At 40.2% G+C, this 27,551-nt stretch overlaps 1 protein-coding gene across 1 annotated transcript in view; it reads right to left on the reverse strand.

The window, feature by feature from the left end:
• The window catches only part of LOC109931158 (GMP reductase 1), a 96,076-nt gene extending 68,800 nt beyond the window's left edge, over positions 1-27,276 (reverse strand). The window contains exon 1 of the mRNA XM_020530499.2: positions 26,512-27,276. Within this exon, the coding sequence (XP_020386088.1) occupies positions 26,512-26,598 (87 nt within the window). The 5' untranslated portion in view covers positions 26,599-27,276. The remainder of the gene's footprint in view (positions 1-26,511) is intronic.
• Between the last annotated feature and the right edge of the window lie 275 nt (positions 27,277-27,551).

Raw genomic sequence — 27,551 nt, forward strand, 5'->3', positions numbered from 1 at the left:
GAACCCAAATTCAACTGTGCAGAATGATGTGAAACAGTCATGTCAGATGAAAAGAAAACGATCGGAACACATGTAATATCTCTGTCATTGCCAGTTAAAGACATGGCACTAAGAGTTAAAACAAACTGCCCAGCAGGCTAAAAAACATTCAAGTAATTCATTGAAAAGAAACAAGTCCTTGCTAGTTTTCCAAGCAAACCTAAAGTTAGGCTTCTTTTATGAGTACACGAATAGGAAAGGTTTCAAGGTATATGGGTCAAAAGCAGGCAAATGGGACTAGTTTAGTTTGGGAACATGGTCAGCATGGACTAGTTGGGCTGAAGGGTGTGTTTCCATGCTGTATGAATCTTATGAGAGGCATCCAAAAGGAAAAATTGATTGCTTTTTTAAGAGCTACTATTTAATTGCTTTCATTCTTTCCTTAAGAGCGCCCACTATTAAACTAATCTTGCTGCTGGAAACAATGCTCATACCTGTCTCTTGGGATGGCATGACCCCTTACTTTTATGCAACAGACTGTAGCAGTTGACATCAACAAAGTTGCATAGTTGCAATACAGGTCACCTACACTTTCGACATCAGGGGAATACCTACATTTCTTTTCCCTGGATAGACAAAGCAAGGTTAGAGAGTTTATTTTACATGCATTCACGGAACGTAGACATCACTGGCCAACCCAGGATTTATTTCCCATCCTTAATTGCCCAGAGAGCAGTTGAGAATCAACCACATTGTTTTGGGTCTGGAGTCACATGTAGGCCAGACCAAAGAAGAATGGCAGATTTCCTTCCCTTAAGGACATTAATGAACGAGATGAGTTTTTCTGACAATTGACAGTGGTTTCATGATCATCATTAGACTATTAACCCCAGATTTCTTTTACTGAATTTAAATTCCACCAGAGTGCTAGACCTGGTCCACACTGCAGGTTTCCACAGGGCAAAATTTGCCATAGACTGCATCCACATTGCTTTATGCGCCAACAATTACCTACCCTATCATTTCACCAACTAAAAAGGATTCTCCTTGTTCAACTTATAGCAGGTTTACAACCACAACCAATGCATTACTCATCTGTGCCAGATTTCATGGCAGTAATCATAACACTTTGATCCTGCCCAGCACTCAGCTAGCATTGTCGTCTAGTAGATAATCTGTTACTTGACAACCTGACTGGAATAAATGTGACACCAATGGCTAGCCCCTTACATTAAAAGCTCTACAGAATTATGGGCATTTGAGATCTTAGTGGATGTGCAGTGCACTGGGCCATAGTTACCTGGAGCTGGGGGCTGACTTCCTCCTGCAAGAAACCCAGATGCCTTTTGCGAACAAAGGGCAACTCTCAAACTTTCTATCTCCTTCTCCAAGGCCACCAGTGGCACATACAGCTACTTTGAAGCCGACTGTTTTCCATGTTGTGCCATTCTGCAATGTTTCATATCTAGAAATGACTTAAATCATATTTTGAAGCTGTGTCCCCTGGTTCCAGCCCCTGCAGCCAAGTGGATCATCTTTAAAAATCCGGGTTGATTTCCTCAAGAATTTGCATTGTTCAATTAAATCGCTTCTCATTCTTCTAAACTCTAAAGACTACAGTCCCAGCCTCCTTAATTTCCAACATAGGACAGTCCTGTCATTCTCAGGATCAATTTGGTTAACCTTGTTACATTTCCTCTTCGGCAAGTATATTCTTCCTTCTTTAACAGTCAGTTTCAAAGGAAAATAATAAGAGCCCATGGAGTTGAAGGGTGTACATTAGCATGATTAGAGGATTGGCTAACTAATAAAAGATACAGAATTGGGATAAAGGAAGCATTTTCAGGATGGCAACCTGTAACTAGTGGAGTGCCAGAGGGATCACTGCTGGGGCCATAATTATTTGCAATATATAGTAATGTCTTGGTTGGGGAGAGTGAATGTACTATCACCAAGTTTACTGCTGACATAAAATTAGGTGGAAAACAAGTATTTAGGATGACATAGAGGGACATAGGCAGTTAAGTGAGTGGGCAAAAACTTGGCCGTTGGAATATAATGTGGAGAAAATGCAAGATTATGCACTTTGGCAGGAAGAATAGAAGAGATGAAAATTATTCAAACATAAAGGGCTTGCAGAAACCTGCAGCACAGAGGGATTTGAGATTCTTGTGCACGAATCACAAAGGCCTGGCATCAAAGTCCAGTAGATAATAGAAAATGGGATTGTTGGCCTTATTTCAAAGGAAATGGAGTACACAATATAAGGAAGTCTTGCTAAAATTATACATAATTCTAGTCAGACAGACTACTGTGAACAGTTTGGTCCCTTCATGTAAGGAAAGATATCATGGCATTGAAGGCAGGCAGAAAATTCAGTAGGTTGATCCCAGGCTAGACAATTCTCTATCCATATTAATGTACCATGGGTTTTTATCTTATTAAGTAATGAGGACAGTGAATCTATGGAATTCTTTACTCCAGAATGCTGTCAAGACTGGGTCATTAAATATATTCAGGCTCAAACAACAGATGTTTAATCAGCGAGGTTAGGTGGAAAAGGCAGGAAAGTGCAGTTGAGGATTATCAGATCAGTATGATCTGACTGAAAGGCAGAACAGACTTGATGGATTGAATGGCCTACTTCTACTCCTACATCTTATGGGGCAAGGGAAATCATGTATAACTTTTTTTTGGAGTTCCTTAAAGGAGTAACATACAACGTAAGCATGCTATACTTGTATTTCCAGAAGGCATTTGATAAGGTGCTGTATCAAAAATTACTGCATAAAGTAAAAGTCAAAGGGATACTATATTAATATGATAGAAGTTTAGTTGGCTCACAGAAAATAGCGAAAACTTGGTATTTGTCTGATTTGCGGGGTGTAATGAGCTGAGTCCCAAAGGGGTCTATACTTGGTCCTCAAGTTTTAACCATTTAGATCAATGACTGAGATGAGCAGAGCAAAGGCATGGTAGCTAAACTTGCATACCTTTCCACTTATCTTGGTATTTCATGTTTTGAAGAAGACACAAGTAAATTGCAGATGGAAAATAGATAGTTTAAGTGAATGGGTAAAAATTTGACAGATGGAATATGTGGAAAAACATGAAGTTGCACACTTTGGCGGGAAGAATAACAAAGCAGAGACAAAACAACTGCAGACTTCCAAGGTGCAGAGGGATTTAGGTGTTTGAATCACACAATCACACAATATGGAAGAGGTCCTTTAGCCCATCGACTCTGTAGCACCAAAAATATACTACGACCTATTCCCAATTCCCTGCATTACGCCCATAGCCTTGAATGTTATGATATTTCAAGTACTCATCCAAGTACTTTTTAAGCATTGTGAAGTTATCTATCCCAACTAAATTTCCAGGCAGTGTACTCCAAATCCCCTTCACCCTCTAGATGGAAAAGCTTTTTCTCAAATCCCCTCTAAACCTCCCGCCTTTCAGTTTAGAAGTGTGTCCCATTGTTCATAACCTTTTGATAGTTGCTTTCTATCCACACTGTCCATGCCCCTCATAATCTTATACACCTCTATTACACACCCACCACCCCCCTCCCCAAAACCTTCTCTACTCCAAAGTAAAAAACCTGAGCTTATCTAGCCTCTCTTCATTGCATATTCTGGTGCATGTGTTACAAAATGATAGAATGCAGGTATTGCACATAATCAAAAAGGCTAATGTGGTTACGAGGAGAACCGAACATAAAAGTAAGGATGTTATTCTTCTATACACAGTATTAGTGTTACCACATCTCAAATACTGTGCATAGTTTGGTTTCCTTATTTAAAGAAGGATGTAAATATATTAGAGGCGATTCAATGGAGGTTTACTAGATTGATACCTGGAATGGGTGGTCTCTTATGAGCGGGGAAAGGTGAGAGGGGAAAGATTTAAGAAGGTCCTGAGGGGCAACTTCTTCACTTCTTTGTATGTGGGATGGACTGCCAGAGAAAGTGGTTGAGGCAGGTACAATAGCAACATTTGAAAAACATTTGGATAAGTACACGGATGGGAAGAGGGTTTGGAAGGATAAGGGCCAAATGCAGGCAATTGGAACTAGCTGAGTGGGCACCATGGTCAGCATGGAACAATTTGGGCCAAAGGGCCTGTTTCCATGCTGTGTTACTCTATGACAGGTTAGACAGGTTGGGCTTGTTTCCACTGGCGTTTAGAAGAGTGAAGGGTGACATAAGTGTGAAGGATAACCAAAGTGCATAAGATCCTGAATGGTCCAGAAAAGGTGAACATGGAAAGGACATTTTCTCTTGTAGGTCAGTATAGAACTAAGAGACACTGTTTTGAAATTAAAGGTTGCTCTTTCAGGATAGAGATGAGAAACCTTTCTCTCACAGCATTGTGTGACTTCAGATGTCTGCCGCAGGAGGTGATGGAGAAGGGATCATTGACTATTTTTAAGACAGAAGTGATAGGGTCTTGTTAGGCAGGGGATCGAGGGTTATTGGGGTAGGTAAGAAAGCAGAATTTGAAACACAAACATATCAGATTTGACTTTATTGATTGGCAGAGGAAGCTCAAGGGGCTAACTTTACTTCTGCTCCAATATTGTATGGTCGTGTGCTCCTTGGAAGCACTTCATATTACACAGAGTTTAGAAACATAGAAAACATAGAAAGATAGAAAATAGGTACAGGAGTAAGCCATTTGGCCCTTTGAACCTGCACCACCATTCAATGATCGTGGCTGATCATGCAATCTCAGTATCCCATTCCCGCTTTCTCCCCACACCCCTTGATCCCTTTAGTTGCAAGGACCACTTCCAGCTCCATCTTGAACATATGCAGTGAACTGGCCCCAACGGCTTCCTGTGGGAGAGAATTCTACTGGTTCACAAATCTCTAAGTAAAGAAATTCTTGTCATGTCAGTCCTGAATCACTTACCCCTTATTCTTAGACCATGACCCCAATTTCTGGACATCCCTGGCATTCTTCCCACATCTAGCCTGTCCAGACCCATCAGGATTTTATATGTTTCCATGAGATCCCCCTCATTCTTCTAAATTCAAGTCCAGTCAATCCAGTCTTTCCTCATGTGCCATTCCAGGAATCGGACTGGTGAACCTTCGCTGGACTCCCTCAATAGCAAAAATGTCCTTCCACAGACTAGAAGACCAAAACTTCACAATACTCAAGGTGTGGCTTCACCAAGGCCCTGTATAACTGTAGCAAGACATCCTTACTCCAATACTCAAATGCCATTAGCTTTCCTCACCATCTGCTGCACCTGCATGCCAACCTTTAGCGAACGTTCCACCATGACACTGAGGTCTCGTTGCACCTCACCTTTTCCTAAATTGCCACCATTCAGATAATCTGCCTTCGTGTTTTTGTCACCAAAGTAGATAACCTCACATTTATCTACATTACATTCCAGTTGCCAAGTATTTGCCCACTCAGCGAGTTTGTCCAAGACACCCCTGCAACCTCTTAGCATCCTCCTTACAGCACACACTGTCACCTAGCTTAGTGTCAGCTGCAAATTTGGAGATATTGCATTCAATTCCTTCATCCAAATCATTGATGTATATTGTGAACACCTGGGGTCTGAGCACTGAACCCTGCAGCACCCCACTCGTCAAATTCCAGAAGATTTGTCAAGCATGATTTCTCTTTAGTGAATCCATGCTGACTAGGTTTGATTCTGTCACTGCTTTCCAATGCTCAGTTATTACAGCTTTAATAATTGACTCCAGCATTTTTCCTACCACCGATGTCAGGCTGACTGGCCTATAATTTCTCATTTTCTCTCTCCATCCTTTTTTAAAGAGTGGGGTTACATTAACTATCCTCCAGACAATTGGAACTCTTCCAGACTCTACAGAATGCTGGAAAATGATCACCAATGCATCTGCTCTTTCTAGGGCCACTTCCTTAAGCACTCTGGGATGCTGAGATTCAGGCCCTGGAGACTTATCAGGTTTTAATTCCATCAATTTCCCCAATACCATTTCCTAACTAATGAGGATTTCCTTCAGTTCCTCCTTCGTGCTTCACCCTCTGTCCCGTAGCATTTCCTGAAAGTTATTTGTGTCCTCCTTAGTGAAGAAAGATTCAAAGTATTTGTTCAAATGGTCTGCCATTTCTTTGTTGTCCATTATGAATTTAGCTGATTCTAATTGCAAGGGACCAACATTTGTCTTCACCAGTCTTTTTCTCTTCAAATATCTACAGAACCTTTGCAATGAGTTTTTGTTTTCTGCAAGCTTACTTTCATATTCTATTTTCCCCTTCCAATTTTCTGTTTGATCCAATCCCCAACCTCACAACTACCGTTTGGTGGTGTGTACACAATTCCCACCAACGTCTTTTTCCCTTTGGTGTTCCGCAGCTCCAACTATACAAATTCCACATCATCCAGGCTAATGTCCTCCCTTACGATTGTGTTAATCTCCTCCTTTACCAGCAACGCTACCCCACCTCCCTTTCCTTTCTGTCTATCTTTCCTGAAAATCCGGACATTGAGTTCCAATCCTTGGTCACTCTGGAGCCGGGTCTCCGTGATCCCAATTACATCATATCTATTAATAACTGTCTGCACAGTTAATTCATCCATACAAATGCTCCTCACATTGAGACACTGAACCTTCAGGCTCATTTTTTTTGACATTTATTGCCCTTTTAGAATCGTGGTGTAATGTGGCCCTCTTTGATTCTTGTCTTTCATTTTTCTGCCTTCGACTGTCACTTTCCCCTTATTGTCATTTGTTTCAGTCCCCACTTTACTTCCCTCCAACTTTCTGCATTGGTTCCCATCCCCTTGCCTTATTAGTTTAAACCCTCCCCAACAGCACAAACAAACACTCCCCCTAGGACATTGGTTCCAGTCCTGTCCAGGTGCAGACTGTCCAGTTTGTACTGGTCCCACCTCTCCCATAACCGGTTGCAATGTCCAAGCAACTTGATTCCCTCCCTCTTGCACCATCCTTCAAGTCACGTATTCATCTTAGCTACCCTGCCATTCTTATTCCTATGAGCACAGGGTACCGGTAGCAATCCGGAGATTACTACCTTTGAGGTCCTACTTTTTAGTTTAACTTCTAACTCTCTAACTTTGAAAAGGAAGCTTTTGTACAAAAGTTTTTAAATGTGAAGACTGCTTAAATTTCCCAACAGTGTAATTATAGGAAACTTGACAAAGTTGCATTAGCAATTGACTTCAGACATTGACATAACAAGTTATATAACTATAATATGTCAGTTTCGATGGTGATGTTAGACATGGTCAGTTCCAATCTCACAAGACAATTCTCTATCTGGCACAGCTCCTTGCACCTAGCAATAGTTCAGTCTTTGTGTAGTAATGATTTAAATTACCTGCTCTGTCATCAAGTTATTTTAGTTCCCAGCATCAACTGTGATCAGTATCATTCACAGAAATCACAGATATTTAGCTTGCATGGCAACATGATACAAAGTGTAGTATCAGGTTAAAGAGGTCAGAGGATCATGCTACAGATGGAGATAGTGTGCATGTTAACATGATCAGTATTCTAATTTCTCATTGTCTTATAGTGCATGTACATTTACATAACAAGAAGAGATCCCATTAAAGGAAATACAGACATCTTTTCTGAAGAATCATCTTTAAACCTATATGCTGAGAACTGAAAATTCAAAAAGTATGATTTCCATTGACTGGAATATTGCTTTCCTGTTCATGGGCACAAGTCTGTCAAGAACTGACTTCAGGAACGAAACAGCTTATAAAGATGCTTTGCTTTTAGATATTATTTTGTCCCTGGGCAAAGCTCACTACCTAACAGCATTGTGGGGCAGTATCATTACTAAGTTCAATGATTCAAGGAGAAGGTTCACCACTTTCTCAAAGGCAACCAGGGGTGTGCATTAAGTGCTCGTCTTTCCAGCAAAGCCCACATCTTAAAGATGAACACAAAAATAGATTCTTGTTTATTCTTTCAGGCAGTAAACTACACCATCTGTGAGTCAACAGTCAAATGCATTTTTTTTACTAACTACAAATCCAAATGATCTGCTTGCCAGTGACTCAAATTTACAGCCTAGACAACTTCAGGGATGGGCAATAAATATTTGCCAAGTGAGCAACACCCACATCCCATGAAATTATAAAAACTGACTGCTAGATGCTGGCAATGAATGGAATAACGTTTATCATGAACTGCTACAAAAGAGATTTCAGTCATAAATTTCTGCTAAAATTTGATGTTTTTGTTTGAAGTTTCTGTCATGAAAGTGATTCAGTTATTCTACAAAGGGTAGGGTTTTTGACAGGAAAACATTCTCTACTCGCACTGCACCATTTATTTTCATGTATTAGCTCTTGCTGACTATAATATTACCTCATCAAGTTAGAAGATTATATTGTTCAAAGTGAGGTTGTTGACTTGCTCGCCAAGCTGGCTTGTTTTTGTTTAGACGTTTCATCACTATGCTAGGTGACATCATCAGTGGAGCCTCCGATGAGGCGATGTTATTCTACTCCGCTTGGAATTTATACCATCCGGTCCGTTATGGTGAGTAGTGTCATTTCCGGTTTTGATCTGTATAGGTTTGTATATGGGATCCAATTCTCTGTGTTTGTTGATTGCATTACGGGTGGAGGACCATGCCTCTAGGAATTCCCGTGCGTGTCTATGTTTGGCTTGGGCTACTATGGTTACCTTTCCCAGTTGAACTGATGGCCTTCATTGTCTGAGTGTACTGATATTAAGGAGAGTTCATGGTGCCGTTTTGCTGCTAGTTGACATTCATGTATTCTGATGGCTAGTTTCCGTCCTGTCTGATGTAATGTTTGTGGCAGTTGTTGCACGGTATTTTGTAAACCACATTGGTTCTGCATGTTGTGGGAATGGGGTCTTTAATCCTTGTAAGTATTTGTCGTAGAGTGGCTGTGGGCTTGTTGGCCACCATGATTCCTAGTGGTCTTAGGAGTCTTGTTGTCAGTTCCGATATGTTCTTAATGTAGAGTAGTGTGGCCAGCATGTTAGGGCGTCCTGTTGTAGTCTGTTTAGTAGGGATCGGCTGATGAAGTTGCGGGGATATCCGTTTATAATGAGGATTCTGTATAGGTGCTCTTCCTCTTTCCTGCATAGTTCTGGGGTGTTGCAGCGTGTTGCAGTATAGGAAGGGCACATATACAAAATCCTTGCTATAAACAGATATCCCCACAACTTCATCCACAGATCCCTACTAAACAGACAACAGGAGGAAACAGTACACCCTAACACACTGGCCACACCGCCCTATATCAAGAACATATCGGAACTGACAACAAGACTCCTAAGACCACTTGGAATCGTGGTGGCCCACAAGCCCACAGCCACACTGAAAGAAAACCAGCCAGCTCGGCAAGCAAGTCAGCAACCTCACCCTCAACCCGAGCTACAGATCTTTGCAAAACTTTATTGTTCAAAGTATTTACCACTTTTGTTGCCTTATTAAGGTGCTTTGCTCTAGAAACTGACGTAACCACACACTTAATAATCAAAAAGAATAATGGTATGTTAGCCTTCATATGCCAAGGATTAGAATACAAGGGGCAAGTATACTTCAATTATAAAGCCATTTTCAGACAAACCTGGAGTACTGTGAGCAGTTTCAGATGCTACATCTTAGGTAGAATGTATTGGCCTTGGAGAGACTGAAGTTTAGATTTATCATAATGATTCATAGGTTAAATTACAAAGTGAAATTATATAAACTAGAGCTATTTTCCTTGAATTTAGAAGGCTCAGGAGAGATCTCATCAAAATTTTCAGTATTAAGAGGGCTGGATAGGATTGGTAGAGAGAATCTAAGAATTGGGAGCACAGATTAAAATTTAGAGCCAGACCTTGCCAAAGTGAAATTAAGAAACATGCAAAAGATGGCAGAAGTTTGGAAAGCTCTTCTGCAAATGGCAACTGATGCTAAATCAATTGTTAAATAAACAGAGATGGTTAGACTTTCGTAAACCAAAGGCATTAAAGTTTTGGATGGCAATGTAAAGTACATTGGTTAAATTTTGAAATCTGATTCAAGAACAGAACCAGTTGTGTGAACAGTTGCATGACCAGCTTTTTAATAGGTGTAAGAACTTATGGCTGATATGTTCAGTTTTTGTTACCAGATCTAGTTACAGTTATTAGAACAAAAGTAAGTAGGGGGAAATAGAAGACTTTGCAGTCCTCCTGTCCAAGCTATAAAACTAAGGATTTTCAATTACCTCAAATATCTATCCAGTCTCCCATAAATGTTTCTACACTATTGGAACAATATTAACATTGGCTAAAGGTGTAAACTGGACATTGTATTGGTCATGTTTTGGAGATCTTACCTTATTTCCCTCATAAATGAAGAAGAAAATTAGATTTGGTGCATAACACAAAGCTAATTTGGCTACAGCCATCTTACAACATCTACTGCCTCCCCATCTCATCCATTCCTCACTGTCAATTTGGATCCAAGCTAGGTGCTGGGAAAAAACCAGGACAGTTTCCCATGTGGATAGAATTTATTAACTATGCAGTCTTTGATCTCTTTTGGTTTTGGAGGCCCTGGGGCCTCCTCCAGATGTCCTCCCTGCAGGAGATTGGGGTGCCGCGCAACTCCATCCCTGCTCCATCTTGGGTAACGCATTGGAAGACCGTCGGTTAACTTGGAGCCAGGATTTGTCAGCCGTCTCGAAGCCGCATCCGAGGAGGTGCGAGACCCACTCATTTTGACTGTCTCCAGCTCAGAGGTGGAGGACTTGGAGGCGGCAGCAAGGGAGGCAGTGGCAGTGCCAGTGGCAGCACAGAAGGAGCACATCGCCAGGGCCCTGGGGACAATGTAAGACGGTGGTGACTGGAGGAGCTGCGACGGTGAAGTCTACGGAGAGGGAAAGATGAACTGTTGAAGCTGTTTCAGTAATATCAATTTAATACCCATTTATGCAGTATTTTATAATTAATACAATTGATTCAGTAATTAATCAAGACAGCGCCGGAATGTGGCGATATTATGCATTTTTCACTGTACCTAGGTGCAAGTGACAATATTAAATAAATCTAATCAATCTAAATCTAATCTTGCAGCTCCTTCCACCTACGAGTCCAACTTATTCCCCCTTGGCATCTATGAGGTCAATTTTTTTAAATTAACCTATTTTTCTAATCAACCTGTTCAGAGATGTTATTACACACTTCTGGAGCAGGTGAGACTTGAACCCAGGGCTCCCGGTTCCAGGAGTAGTGACAGTACCACTGCATCACAAGAGGGCCCTATATGAGTCAATTAAACCATCAATCTAAATCTAATTGCTATATGTAAGATAAATTTATTTTCCCCTTCTCTCATACTTTCAAACCCATAGTTACAACTTTGTTAAAGTCTCACGCTCATGGAAGACTCACAATGTGTAATGATGTTGTCCTAATCACATATCTCTTCAATAGATTTGGTACTTATCAGTCCTTATTCCTGCATCCTTTAATAGGATTTTTAATTTGTGAGAAGTTGGATGATTTCCTTTAAATTCCTATCTCCTGATGCCAAATAGAAAAGTAAGGTCTAGTTAAAGGAATATAATGATGTCTAGATTGAGATAACTGTAAATCCACAGACTTCCAACAGTAATTGCCTTGTTACATTGCATGTCCAACTTCATTTGAACCTTCTTCATGGATGGCCTACATCTGTGGTAAGAGGAATGGTAAGGGAATTTTACTTAACATCACCTCTATGTTAATAAAATGGCTTACACCAGCTATTTTACAAAGGAATAATCACTCTTTTTAGTGATTTGAGTCATCTGAACCAGCTGGAACTCTCAAATTGCCTAACCTTACTTTGGACCTTATTATTTAAGGAACTAGGCAACATTATAATCAATGCACTCCACTCACGGTGGACACTGTCCACAACAGCAAAATTGAATGAATAGAACTGAACAAAACATCGAATTAGGAATCTTCAAGTAGAATTTTGAATTTAATAGACAATATTCTGTGGAGTATCAATCCCGATTTCTAAATTTATCAAAGTCTGACCATATTTCATACGCAATTAATAGGTCATCTTTCCTGTAAACTTTGTCCATAAATTTTACTGGTTTGCCCAAACCTTCCTCAATGTTCAATCGTTGACCCTCTAGCTCAGAATACTTTACACCTGATTTCACGTCTTGTAGGAAGCTTGCTTTTCTTTTGGTAAAGATGGAACCTGTGTCTATATATTCACATCATTTGTTCAATGATCATAAGGTTTAGCTTCTCAAGCCATCAGTAGAAACACATTTCAACACTTTATTTCAGCAATGCTTCTCCAAAGTAATTCCAATTACAACCTTCTGTCTTAAAAGAGCTCTTAGTTTCCAATCTTCACCTTTAGGTCATCATCCTTTACTGTTAGTGTCAATCTAGATCCAAGCCAGTCAATGAAACAAAAACGAAGACACCTTTCTGTATTTATTAACCATTCAGTCGGACAGATGTCACATTTTTCACACTGAACTCTACCTGAAAGGTTTGACTCCTTTAGACCCCAATGTGTCATCTCCTTTTATAACTTTCTGCTGTCTCATACATTATTTGAGGGCTTAGTTTAATGTCATCAGCAACATTGCATAAAACTACGGAAATAATTGGCCTTCAATTGCTGGAGCTTTAATTTTAGTGAAATTATTTCTGTGAGACTTTGTGAAATTTCAGAAGATATTTAGTAAATTACATTCACGGGCCCAGTCTACACATTAGTTGCTTCCTCAAAACAATCAGGTTGATTAAATACAACCTGTGCTTTACAAATCCATGTTAGCTTTCTAATCAGTTCAAATTTCCTTAGGCAATACATTATGGTGTCCTTAATCAACATATTTCTAATAGCTCCACTGTAACTGCTGTTGGTTTAGCTGGTCTATAACTTCCTGTTTTCTTTTCTCAAAGCTTTTCTGTACATTAGCAATATTTCAATTTAAACTAACAATTACTGAATCAACAAAGCTTTGGAAGATTCTGATTAAGGTATCTGTAATTACTTTGCGTTACATTTCAAGAGGGACCATGAAGCTGAAATGTTTAACATCAGCAGGCATTTAATTAAGGAGGTGTTCACCTTGCAGACAGCAAGGTTAGACTAAAATGGCCAATGACACCATCATGACATGATGCGATCAGGCTCTTAAAGTGACAGTTTGCCATATTTTCCACATACACAACATCCTTCCTAATTTATAATCAGAGGTTTGTGAAAAGAAAACATTCACAATATTCTCATGTAGCCATCTATGCACCTCAAGCATCTATTTATTTTTCTTATTGGCTTTAACTTCTGGTGTTTTAGATATACTAGGATCATCATCTAGCATTGTCTTTTCCAGAAATGACTGCAAGTTCGGAGGCTCACACAATGTTGTGGCATTCTTCATTAATGTACTGTCTACCCAAATGCTCCAGTTACTGTGTTGTCCTTAGGTATATCCAGGTCATATATTTGGCACAGCTATTTGTGGCTCTTCATTTGTTCTGGTTGCCAAGAGTTGACCTGCATGTCTTCTCCATAAAACATCATCTCTCGTCTGTACGGTATAGGACGCCGTTCCAGTATGTACCACAATGATGGCTGATACTCAGTTCTCGCCAGTATTATAATTCCTCGCCAACACTTCTTAACCTTTTTGGGCAACATGGCTTTTGGCCTTGTTCTCTCATCAGAAACAATGTCTTTGTCATGGATGGTTTTAACAAATCAAATGCCTTGTGAAACTGACACTTTACCAGGAGCAATGCTGGAAAACAATTGAGTTGTCGAATGAAATGCGTTCTGGTATATTAATAAAAATTAGCTCAGTATTTTGGACAGTGATCCTTGTTCTCCAGTTACCCTTAAAACAATGTTTCAGTGTCTGAACAACCCTTTCTGCCATATCATTCGTGGCTTGGTGACAAGGAGTTGAATGGATATGTTGAAATCTGTTTTGTTTTAGATAGTCTGTAAACTCTTGTGATATAAACTGTGGACTGTTATCACTAACAAGTTGTTCTGGATAACCAAGTCTCACAACTGTCTCCTCTAATCTTTCAATGGTTTTCTCTGAAGATGTCATCTTCATGATGGCAACTTCAAGCCATTTAGTTTGTGCATCAGCCACTATGAAAAACATTTGATCTTCTAAAGGCACTCAATATGGATTTTTTTACTAGAGCCTTTCTGGCCATTGCCATGGGTGTGATGGTGCTAATGGAGGTAGGTTGCACATAGTTGTACAAGCTGCTCAGTATTCCCATGTAAATTGGACTGCCGATACTTAATTGTATAAGTGCAAGCTTATAGCAACAACACCCACCTTTGCGAATTCCCAGCCATACAGAACTTCTTCCTCTATCTGTGCATAATTCATTTTTGCATTATTTAACGATCTTGATGCAAAAGCTATTGGTTTCTCTTCACCATTGGGTAATACATAAATAAAACTGCTCCCACTCTGTGCCCTGATGTATCACATTCAAATTTAAATGTAGCTTTCAGTCAAAATGGCTTTAATAAAGCCCTATGGCTTGTATAAAGTCTTCTTCATATTGATCTTTCCATTTCCATTTTGTTATCGTAATAAATTGTGCAACAGCTTGAGAATGATTGCAAGATTTGGGACAATAGTAATTTAGCAAGCCCAAAACTGTTCTTAAATGGTTTACACTTTTAGGTGCTGATGCCTCTGTTTTGCTTTTACTTTTGAAGGTGACTTGTATGGTCCCTGAGCATCAATGACATGGCCTAAATATTTGATGGAAGATTTTAAAAAATTCACATTTGTCTTTCCTCACTCTTAAGCCATAAACTTCCAGATCTCTGCAGAGTAGCACCTAAGATAATCTTTTTCATTTCTTCACATGATTAAGATATCATCTTGGTAACACTGGACTTCTAATTCACTTAAAATCGGATCCATGTCACATCGGAAAAACACAGATGCAGTTGAGATTCCAAATGAAGTGCACTGAATTTGAATATCCTTTATGTGTTACAATTGTCAAGTATTTCCGTGACTCAGGCTTGACTAAATTCAGTTTTACTGAGAAGTTGACCTCCAGCTATTCCAGCAAATAGGTCATCAATTAAAGGCAAAGTATACTGCTCAGCGCACAGTACTGGATTAATAGTGACCTTAAAATCGCTGCAGATGTGTATGGATCCATCTTTCTTCACCACTGGTATCATAGGCATAACCTAATCACTCACATTTATAAGTTCAAGGACTTCCATCTTGTTCAGCCTCGCTAATTATGCCTCAGTCTTTGATATGATTGTATAAAGGTACTGATCTAGCCTTGTTACATTTTACTTGACTCTCATCCTGTAGTTTCAATTTGTCAGAGATCTTTTCTATGCTCTTGAGATCCCATTGTAAACATTGATTTTGAATTTGAGATATATCAGTTTCAGAATCTGACAAGGTATTTATTTCTGCCAGTTGATTCTGGTTTTCTCCAACTACATTCTTCCCAAAAAAGCTAGAAAATTTCCTTTGGTAACATGAAAGGGAAAATATTAAGACTGACTACATAACTGAACATTCACATTGATACAACCACTTAAAGACACCAATTTTCCTGCATATATTCCTAAGTACAATTTTTGAGAGTTGCAACACAAAGTGACTCAGCTACCTTTGGATATACTCTTTCAGGTATCAAAGAAACTGTTGCTCCAATGTCCACCTTCATTCTTATTGATTTGCCCTTCAGTAATCCAATAATCAAGTGATCCAGCATCAATTGATGTTGTCAGCAATGGCCAGTTTGTTTAATAACAGCCCCTCTTCAGACTGAGAGTCTGGGCTTTTCTCATACCCTTTTTATATTGTATAGATTTTCTTCATACTCTTTGGTTTCTGTACTTTTGCTGTATGTTGCTCATATTTCTTCCTCAAACATCCAATTCAATGTGCCCCACTTTGCCACAGTTTCTGTATATAGCCTCTTTGAACCAGCAATTTGCTGCTGCATGACCTTTTTTTCATACCGATGTCAGTTTTGAGCATGCATTGAAATTTGGCTTTCAGTTGCTATTTTCTGAACTCTCACACTCCACCATAGCTTCTTTGGCTACTAGTTCCACAGAGACTGCTATTTCCAGTGTTTTTTTTAAATCTAGGTTCCCTTCTATCAGTAATCTCTTTTAGATTGCTTCACACCTTAAATCACACATCAAACTATCACTGATAGCATCATTTATGTTGACTCCAAATTTCCAAAGTTCTGCTACCTTCTTTAAAATTGCTACGAATTGGGAGATAGATTCACCATCATGCTAGTTCTGTTCTAGAGGAATCTGAACATGCAACAAGCACGAATGGCTTTGGTGAAAAATGGTTCTGTAGGATTTAGAGTCATAGAGTCATACAGCATGGAAACAGACTCTTCAGTCCACTTAGTCCAAGCCAACCACGTTCCCAAACTAAACTACTCCCAATTGCCTGCATTTGGCCCATATCCTTCCAAACCTTTCCTATTCATGTACTTATCTAAATGTCTTATAACTATTGTATCTGTACCTACACCCACCACTTCCTCTGGCAGTTCATTCCACACACAAGCCATTCTCTGTGTAAAAAATGTTGCCCTTCATGTCCTTTTTAAAACTTTATCTGCACCTTAAAAATATGCCCTAGTTTTGAACTCCCTCCATCCTAGGGAAAAGACCCTTGCTATTCACCTAATCTTTGCCCCTTATGATTTTATAAACCTCTATAAAGGTCACAGGGTTGGAGCAGACTATCGAGATAATGCCAGGTAAGACCATGGAAGGATTTGACATGTTATAAAAACAATTATAGGGTATCGCGTGCTCAGTCCCCTACTGTACTCCCTGTACACCTACAACTTGGTGTTCCCAAATTCCAAACGAATGCCACCTACAAGTTCGCTGACAACACCATCATAATGGACAGATATCTAACAACGACGAGTCAAGATACATAAGGGACATAGAGGGCTTGGTGACGTGGTGCAATGAAAACAATCTCTGTCTCAGTGTCGGCAAACTTAAAGAACTGATCATCGACTTCAGAAAGAAAGGAGGAGAACACGCCCCCATCTACATCAACAGAATTGAGGATGAGAGGGTGGAGAGCATCAAGTTCCTCGTAATGACGATAACCGACAACCTGTCCTGGACTTCCCATATTAATGCGACAGTCAAGAAAGCACAACATCTCTTCTTCCTCAAACGGCTCAGGAAATTTGGCATGTCCATAAGGTCCCTCATCAACTTCTACAGATGCACCATTGAAAGCATACTGTTTGGGTGCATAACAGCCTGTTATGGCAACTGCTCTGCCCAGAACCGTGAGGAACTACAGAAGGTGGTGTGTACAGCCAGACCATCACAGAAGCCAAACCTTCCATCCATCGACTCTAATTACACAGCTTACTGCCGCGGAAAGGCGGCCAATATCATCAAAGACCCATTGCACCCTGGTAATGACTTCCTACAACCTCTTTCGTCAGGCAGAAGATACAGAAGCCTGAACACACGCACAAGCAGGTTCAGGAACAGCTTCTTTCCCGTCGTTATCAGACTGTTGAATGGATTCTAGCCTCAAATAATGTAACCTGCAATGTAACCTGGATGTCTCTAAGTCTTTTTGATCTGTACATCCTTTGCTTGCTGTGATCTGCCTGTACCACTCGTAAACGAAACTTTTCACTGTATTTCAGTACACGTGACAATAAAATCAATCAGGATATTACAAAATGTTGCATTAAATTCACATTTCCCAATTTAAAAGATTAGCATTCCTCTATCTAGAAAATAGTAAGACCAAGGGTAATAACAGTGGCATAACTCCACTTACTAACTAATCAACCTCCACACCATCAGCTCTTGGGTATCACTACGGTAGGGATAGGACCTGGTGACAGTAGCATGGGATTTATTGATTCAGACGGACAGGGATGTGTCAGATCTTGGGACACAATTGTCAGACTTCGGGGAAGGGATGTCTAGTCCTTGGACATGGTTGTCAGGTTCTAGACCCTTCTTCAGAAAATTTAATTAAAATAAAAGAAGGGTCTAGGCCCGAAAAGTCAGCCTTCCTGCTCCTCTGATGCTGCTTGGCCTGCTGTGTTCATCCAGCTCTACACCTTGTTATCTCTATGTTTTGGAGCTGTGCCTTTAACTTGGAATAAAATGAAGGGGGTCAGGTGGCATGTTTTGAAATATATCTGACAACAGGCATGGGGGATGTGGTTGTTAAATATTGACGACAGGCCCAAACAGTTTTGCTGGGAGAAGATGAAGGGTGTTCACGCTTGGAGTCAATTGCAGTAGCACCTGTGTTTATAGTGGTAAGACTGATGCTCTCCAAAGTCATGGAAGGTATTGAAAATAAAATATTGTAATAATTGTTTAAATATTCAAGATAAAGGAGAAATTAAGTCTCAAGGATAGCTAATCAGCACTGTTTCCTGAAATAAAGAAAATGTACAGAAATTTAAGAAAATCCTACTCTTTGCTAAACAATTTACAAAGAATTCAATATAGTTTTGCATTTGGACCCATACTAACTCACACTTGGGCTGCATGATAAGCTCACTTCCTGAACAATGGGGAAACCAGCTACAGCATACAGCTATCATACTTCAGTCAAAATGCAGTTTGTGAGAAAAATGAAGGAACAAGTTACCACCAACTTCTTCCTGGATATGAGGTCTATATGATTCACATTGTCATGAAGATGGCTTTAAGAGGGGATTGGCTTCTAAGATACCCCTGGAAATTCACAAATAATTTAGCCTGCTAGGATCTGGTAAGACATAGCAGCTAGAAACTAAAAGTATCTTTTGGTTCATTGTCCAGAAATATGAGTAGGAGTTCACACTTGGATTGAAAATATCAAACTGTGAGGACTTGAAATGAGGATGGAAAATCTGTCTGGCTTACACCAAAGGGGGAGTCTCCAGGAGAAAAAACATTCTCACTGCGATGGTTCTAGAATTAAAAGTTACCAGGCTGGGTAAGGAATGGCAACACATTGGACTAGCTCCAGGAAAATTTGTGGAATTGAGTTTTTGGTTGTGTTGAAAGTGAAAAAGGAAAGTCCTGTTCTGTAGTTTGAAACATAAGATGGTTACAAAAATAGTGTTTTGTCAACAGTACTTTTAGTCTGTCCCATTGAAAAGCTTAAAACATGAAATCTTGTCCTCTTTTCAGCTCACAACTCTGGAAGTTCTAATTTATTTTTCTTAGTCATTGGTGTCCATGAGCATGATAACAATAAGTTTGAACACTTTAGGAATTTTTATAAAGTTATTTTTAATCAACCCATTCAAACATGTTATGGCATACATCCAGGGAACATGGAATTTGAACTCAGACTATCTGACTGACAGGTAGGGACACTACCACTACACCACAAGACCCTTTAAGATTAACACATTTTCTGATAGAGGTTAGGCACTCAGCACAAAGCACATTGAAATTCTAACTGTTGTAAAAATACAGCCTTTTGTGTGTAATAAACTTTGATTTTGTTGTTAAAAGTACATTGGCAGCCTCTCATGTTCAGTAACTACCAGGGTCAACTAACAATCAGGTGTCACTCTGGGATCTGACTTGTTCAGTACACTATCAGCAGGTATCATAAAAAAAATGTAATAGGACTTAATGCTAGTATCCCTCAAACAACATTGACAAAATATATTAGTTGATTATCTGATTACAGTTTGTGAAATCTTATTGTGCACAAATTGATTGTTGCATTTTCCCACATTACAAAAATAACTGTAAATTATTCAAAAGTAATTAATTAGCTGTGAAACATCCTGAAATTGTGAAGGGAATTATACAAATGCATTTTTTCTTAGTAATTTGATGTATATGTAATTTTATGTATGTCTTACATCTAACAAAAATATGATAATCTGACAATCTGTCAAGTCTCCCTGTTTGCAAGGATATCAAATTCAGATCTCATTTAGACTTAGAAATCCAAAGGAACAAACCTATAATGGGTAACCTAATTAGTTTGAGTGACTGAAAGAAATAGTAATGTTTCATAATGTTTCCTTGGAGTCGTTTTCATTACCAAGAAGTCATTTTCATTGGACGGCCCAAGTTTCCCAACACAAGTTGCAAAGCAGAAGGTCATTACTTACTTCTACACATTTACAACTGTATAGTACTATGTAATGATTTAATTAAATGTTGTCAAACCAAGTGTCTATCTGACAAAAGGAAATGCTGAAATTTTCCCAAGGCCAGTCAGATTCAGAAAGGGAGAAGACAAAATAAAGTTGGTCATGGATAAATGTCCATTTTGTTTTTGACCCTCACTGCTATTTAGTTCAAGAATATTTCCTGAACAGGAATATTTAGACCTTAGTCCTGTTCTTTCTTCACTCCAGGTCTGGATTATCACTATCACATCGTATTTCCAGTGGCTATTTGTAGCTGCAGCTCACCATCCATATTTAACACATTCCATGCTTTTACATACATGTACAGTAAATTTAATTTTGACATTATTACATTGTTTTAATCTGTCCCCATCTAACAGCCTATTTTCTACTCTAGTGATATCTACCTTTCTCAATTATCTTTCACCTTTGTTTACTTCTCCGATATTATTTACCTAATGGTTCCAACACCTCTGCCAAGTTAGTCAAAATACATCCTTTACACAAGTAAAGTCCCCTAAAAGGACATTGATCCCAGTTCTATTCAGGTGCAACCCTCTGAACTAACTGTAGTGTCCCATCTTCCCCAAAACCAGTCTTAATGTCTCAAAACATTTCTTCTTGCACCATCTGTCCAGCCACACATTCATCAGCCCTATATCTATACTCACATGTAATGCAAGGACTAACCTAGATGTTACTATTTTTGAGATTTGCTACCTGCTTGTTAGTTTTTTTTTCTAACTCCCTAAATTCAGCCTATAGAATTTCATCCCTGCTTTTTACTATGTTTTGGTATGTATATTGACCACAACTATTGGCTGTTCACTCTTCCTCACTTACATGACCTTATTACCAGGGAAGCAACACACCTTCCTGGACTCATGACTGTGGCATACACGACTCCCCCTTTAAATGGGAGACTGTTTGGAAAAAAGGGAGTTTGAGGATTTGCAAGAAAGTAGCAGGAACTTCATTGCTGTTGCTTTAGCCTCAATCCCAGCTCATATGCAAATCTATCTTGATGACCTCTCAACAATCCTTTCTACCAACCCTGTTTGAATGCACGTTCCTACAGTCACTGGGTGTTGATGTGAGATAAGTGCAAAAATAATTCATCATAGGACTTGCTCATTACTCTGGTATTGGTCAGATCTATGAACTCTTTTCTGTATTATTCTAGCAGAGTTGTTTTGGACTGAATAGTTTTCCAATGAATTGTCTCAATATTTCTATGGTTTAACCAAACACCAAAAGTGTGATTTTTAGAATAGAAATCTATTTTTAAAAAATTGTTGCTAACTTATAATGCAACATGTATTATTTTTGTTAATAAATTTATTATTAACTTTATCAACTAAACAAATATTAGGCATTGAGCCATAACTTCATCTCCTGCCCTACCTTCCCCTTCGTTGTCCCACCCATGCTCTGGTTTGCCATTGATAAAAGGTAACACCCTGCACTGCAGGGGACTTATACTGAAGCAACAGTAATGGTCTTATTTATTTGGAAGTAAAGTTATTTTCCTCTTTCAAGGTGAGGATTGTTTTGTTTTATTTTAATGTTGAAGGAATTGTTGTCATGAAGAAAAGCATTTGGGAAGGGATGTCACTAAGCAGAAATGTATAACATTTTAGCTACATTGTTATGTGAAGAGAGTATTTCCAAACAGAACAAAGCATTATTTGACATAAAATAAACAAGATCTAAAATGCTGTCATTGTTCACAGTGTACAAGTTCGAATCAAAACAGGAAACAACAGTATTTCATTTTTGCTGTCTTTAGGATGATGCCTCATCTTCCATCTCAAAAGTGAAAACCTACAACACTGTTCAAAAAAGCACAGGGGACTTCCCCCTAATGTCTTGGCCAATATTTATTCTTCAATCAAATCAATGAAACCAATTATCTGGTCTTTCACAGCTGCATGTGGGACCTTGGTGCACAAATTGCCTATCATGGTTCCTAAATTAAAACAGTTTGGTTCAAGAGTATGTCACTGATTGTGAAGTGGTTTTGAATCGCCCAAAGTTGTGAAAGGCACTACAGAAATACAATGTTTTGTTTTGTTTTTATGGACCATGCACACCTGAAGTTGACAGTCAAATAGACCTGTCAGCATCAAAATTGTTCTAACAAAACTTAAATCATGCCGCACTTCTGACACATCACTTTTTGGCACTGCAGCCTTTTAAATATTTTTCAGACCTCATTTGGAGTAGGTAAGTTAGCCAAGTATTGGTGATATTAGTGTTTTGGATCTACGATGATCCTTTGGGTAATTTTACCTGATTTGACAAAATGTATTGAATGGAAAGCTCAGATGATCAATTTTAAAAGTGATACTGAAAGTAGTTTCCTTTTGTCTGTACAACAGAAGGCACATTACTTTCCTTGTGATGCATCAGATTGAAAGTTCTTCAATTGTCGACATCTGCGGGGCCCAGAATTTTCCAGGAGCTCATCCTGCTCCCTCACTGTAATAAGTCCAAAGTGGGACAAAAATCCCATATACCAACACAAACAGTGTTTCTGCCACTTTTCCAGTAAAACAACAATACTGGATAAAGATCAGTCCAAAGGAAATTAACAGCTGTGTTAAAATTTTACTCCACCCTTCGAATTTTTGGCTTAAGTCCATTGAAGACATTACATATATTTATTCTTTCATAGTATGTGATTGTTGCTGACTGGGCCTATGTTTGTTGCCTCTTCACAACTAGCCTTGAAGAGGTAGTGTGAACCACCTTTATCACATTTGGTTTTTGTAAATCTACAGCGCTATGAGGAAAGGATTTCCAGTATTTTAACCCAAACATGCTGACGAGACAGTGAATGCTATCAAGTCAGGATGATGTGTGGCTTGGAGGGTTACTCACAGATGGTAGTGGTAGCATCTGCTGCCCTTTTATTCTAAATGGTAAAGATCGTTGGTTTGAAAGGTGCTGTCAAAAGAGCCTTGGAAAGTTGCTGCAATGCTTGTATACGGTACACACTGCTGTCACTCTGTATTGGTGCTGGAGGGAGTGAATGTTTAAGGTGGTGAATAAAGCACTCATTAGTGAACTGCTTTGACTTGGATGGTGTTGATGGTGGTGCCGGCAAGGTAGGCAGCATTTAGGCTCCTGGGCCAGTCCGCTCTAGACTGGCCGCTTCTTTCCTTACCCTTTTTTTGTCTTCTTTTCCTCCTTCATCTTCCCGTCGAGGGTGGCAGAGAAGGTGATATCACAAAGGAGGGCAGCTAGAGCGGGACTGTTGTGGGACAGAGACCTGGCCTGACAGTGGAGCCAGGGACTCTTTGTCGTGGTCAGCCTGGAACGGGGACTCCAGGTGTTGGCGAGGGGGCGGCAGTGTGGTATGCCTTAAAGCGGTGACTCCTGGCCACAGCGACAGCAGAGCCAGGGATTACCTGGTTGCAGTAGCCCTGGAGCAGAGACTCCTGATTTTTCTCAAACTGTACTGTTTCAGTGCAGCAATAGTGTCTTTTGATTTATTTTCTTCTATTTATTGAAGTGTCTCTGAGATCTACAAGTGGGGGTTATGACTGTTTACTGTGCTCACTGAAACAGTGGATTCACCCAGTGGATCTTGAAGCAGTTTTCTTCTGTTACATTTCAAGAAGAACCAGGAGACCAAAGTATTTAACAAGAGCAACTTGATTGAGTTTTTTTGAGGAATTAACGAAGAGAATTGATGAGGGCAGAGCAGTGGACATGATCTCTCTGGACTTTGGTAAGGCGTTTCACAAGGTTCCTCATGGTAGACTAGTTAGCAAGGTTAGATCACATGGAATACAAGGAGAACTAGCCATTTGAATACAGAATGGCTCGAATGTAGAAGACAGAGTGTGGTGGTGGAGGATTGCTTTTCAGACTGGAGGCCTGTGACTTGCAGTGTGCCACAAGGTATGCTGGGTCCACTGGTTTTCATCATTTATAGAAGTGATTTGGATGTGAACATAGGAAGTATGGTTAGTAAGTTTGCAGATTACACCAAAATTGGAAGTGTAGTAGACAGTGAGGAACGTTACTTCAGGGTACAAAGGGATCTTGATCAGATGGTACAATGGGCCAAGGAATGGCAGATGGAGTTTAATTTAGATAAATGTGATGTGCTGCATTTTGGAAAGAAAAATCAGAGCAGGACTTATACATTTAACGGTAAGGTCCTGGGGAGTGTTGCTGAACACAGACCTTGGAGTGCAGGTTCATAGCTCCTTGAAAGTGAAGTCGCAGGTAGACAGGATAGTGAAGAATGCATTTGGCATGCTTGCCTCTAGTAGTCAGTGCAGTGAGTATAGGAGTTGGGAGGTCACGTTGCAGCTGTACAGCCCACTAGTTAGGCCACTTTTGGAATACTGCATGCAATTCTGGTCTCCCTGCTACAGGATGGATGTTGTGAAACTAGAAAGGGTTCAGAAAAGGTTTACAAGGATGTTGCTAGGACGGGAGTGTTTGAATGACAGGGAGAGGCTGAACAGGCTGGGGCTATTTTCCCTGGAGCATCGAAGGCTGAGCGGTGACCCTATACAGGTTCATAAAATCATGAGGGGCATGGATAGGGTAAATATACACGATCTTTTCCACGGGGTGGGTGAATCCTAAACTAAAGGGCATAGATTTAAGGTGAGAGAGGAAAGATTTAAAAGGGACCTAAGGGACAACTTTTTCCTGCCACAGGAAGTGGTGAATGCTGGTACAATTACAACATTTAACAGGTATCTGTTTAATAGGATGGGTATACAGATAGGAAGGGTTTAGAGGGATATGGGCCAAATGCTGGCAAATGGAACGATAAATTTAGGATATCTGGTCAGCATGGATGAGTTAGACTGAATGGTTTGGTTGCATGCTGTACAGCTCTGTGACTCTTAAGATAACAAGGTGTAGAGCTGGATGAACACAGCAGGCCAAGCAGCATCAGAGGAGCAGGAAAGCTGACATTTCGGGTCTGGACCCTTCTTCGGAAATGGGGGAGGGGAAAGGGATTCTGAATTAAATAGAGAGAGGGGGAGGCGGATGGAAGGTGGATAAAGGAGCAGATAGGTGGAGAGGAGACGCTCTAAGAAATTTATTGAGGTGGTGCTCACTCGGCAAGCAGCAAGGTCAGACTAAGCGGTTTCCCACCAAAAGGGCAGGCGTAATGATCGTGTCACGTGATCATACTCTTAAAGTGACATTTCACCATACTTACCAATTTCACAACATTGCAGACTTCCTTTCAGGGCACTAGACTAGAAACTAAATGGTCTTGGGAAATCTGTGATACTTAGTGCCGTTGATTTTTGTAATACAGTTTTATTGCCCCTTACATTAGAGTCATAAACAACTCAATCATCTGCCCCAACGAGATACAGGGCCCATCACAGAACTGGGTATATAAACAATTAAACATGATCAGTTGGAGGGGGCTCTTGTGGCACAGCAGCAGTGTCCCTATCTGTGGGCCAGGGGATCTGAGTTCAAGTCCCACTGGCAAGATGATGACTCCAATTTATCACATATCTGATCCTATAATTTTTTGCATATCCAATTCTACAATAGGTCTACAGAACTATTTTACGACCAATTAGAGGATATGTTATAGAAATAGTTATTTTAGTGGCTTTGGAGCCGTTTGAGTAGCGAGTTATACGGCCAGCTTTGGCTTTAATTCTTGGTCCAATCACATAACCGCTGCTGTGTTTTCATACATCCGAAATTTTGCTCCTTTTAAAGCAGGGGATTGTATGGAAGAGCATTCCCACACACCCTGTCGTATGTCTCTTCTTCCAATGAAAGTCTATGAAATATTTTATCATTTTTACTCCGGTGAATGTTTCTTGCGATCCTGTTATCGTAACAAGTACGGAAGGACGCTGTGTGAATATTGTTGGATTCCAGGAGAGAGGAAAAGTATTGTATTTTGCTCTCAGCGCTGGGATTTCCTCTGCATGTTCCCATGAGAACAATTTCTTTTTGAGACGCAGGAGTGAATGCAGCAATGTCAATAGTCACTGCGGACTGCACTCCACATTGGATTATGGGTTTGGGTCATCTTTGGATAAAGCATTTGTAAACCAAGTATTGGGCTCGCAACAAATAGCAGTAAACTGTTTCTGTGCCTGGTATTTGGTTTCGAGTGGTAATGTGAAGCGTTATTTTGTTGCAGTTCTTCACTTGACCTTCTGTTAGTCGTCTAGACTCAATCCCAAGCTAAACGCTCAATGCAAAACTTGTAGCGTTAACTTTTTACAGTGACATTTCAAAAGATTTAATAGAAGTTTTGGATTGCTCCAAATTAGATTCAGAGGCAAGTTAAAAATAGTCGAAGTGGCTGACTTATTTTCTGATAATACTTGAAAATAATTCCCTTGGGTGCGGAAGTTCTCTCTCTCACCTCGGATCTGCTCTTCAAGCTGCTCCTTTTCGGTCGCACCAGAACATCCTTGAAGTCGAGTTTGAGATCGGCGTCTATCCGAGGCATGTTGAGCGATGCTGCCGTCCGGAGTCAACTCCTATCCAGCAAAAGCCTGCTGTTCGTCAGCGTTGTGAATTTATAGTCTGCCCGCCCTACTGGTTACAACCAGGCCCTGGCACTTAATTTAGAAAGATCACTTTCCGTGCCGCTGCTGCATAGCTCAAATCGTTTGGCCCGCTCTCAGCTTTCCGCTCACTCCGCAGAGAGAGAAAAAAAATCTGCAGAGCAAAACATCTCCTTGCATCCTGGGACACTGCAGTACGTATAGTTAACGAGTGACCAGCATTCCCATTGAAAGTAATACAGCCAACGACCTGTTTACGGAAAGCTCAGTGGATAGTGCTGCATTCTGCAGCGTTTGGGGACACGGCATAAATCTGCATTCTGATTGAAATCGAGGCGGATGGGGCGCGCACGGCATTCCCTATACACGGAGAGAGCAGGGAAGATCAAGCATCTTCCTAGCTTCCAGGAGTTTACCATCTCCTGCAGACTCCGGACTTTCTGCTCAATATCGCCTTGGGGCCAATCCTGGCGATAAATTGAGCTAAGATCGGGAAAGGTGAAACCTTCAATACTGAGCAATAACGTAAGTAAAACCCGTGTGGTTGTCATCCTGGCTGAATTACTCAGTGAAACTAATATTCATTAATATAAAACTGTTGCTGCAGATACAAGTCAGACTGTTACAAAACAGCAGGAAGGAACCCGCATGCGCAAACAGCTCGCTTTAGGGTTCATGGGCGTGTGAGCACGAGGACCGTGCTGTCACGGTCCGCGCCTGCGCAGCAGCTAACACCCGCCAACAAGGTAATTTCGGAGATAGTAGGAACTGCAGATGCTGGAGAATCTGAGATAACAAGGTGTAGAGCTGGATGAACACAGCAGGCCAAGCAGCATCAGAGGAGCCGGAAAGCTGACGTTTCGGGTCTAGACCCTTCTTCAGAAATGGGGGAGGG

Source organism: Rhincodon typus, chromosome 2, assembly GCF_021869965.1.
Source record: "Rhincodon typus isolate 14 chromosome 2, sRhiTyp1.1, whole genome shotgun sequence".
In the NCBI taxonomy this organism is placed as follows: domain Eukaryota; kingdom Metazoa; phylum Chordata; class Chondrichthyes; order Orectolobiformes; family Rhincodontidae; genus Rhincodon; species Rhincodon typus.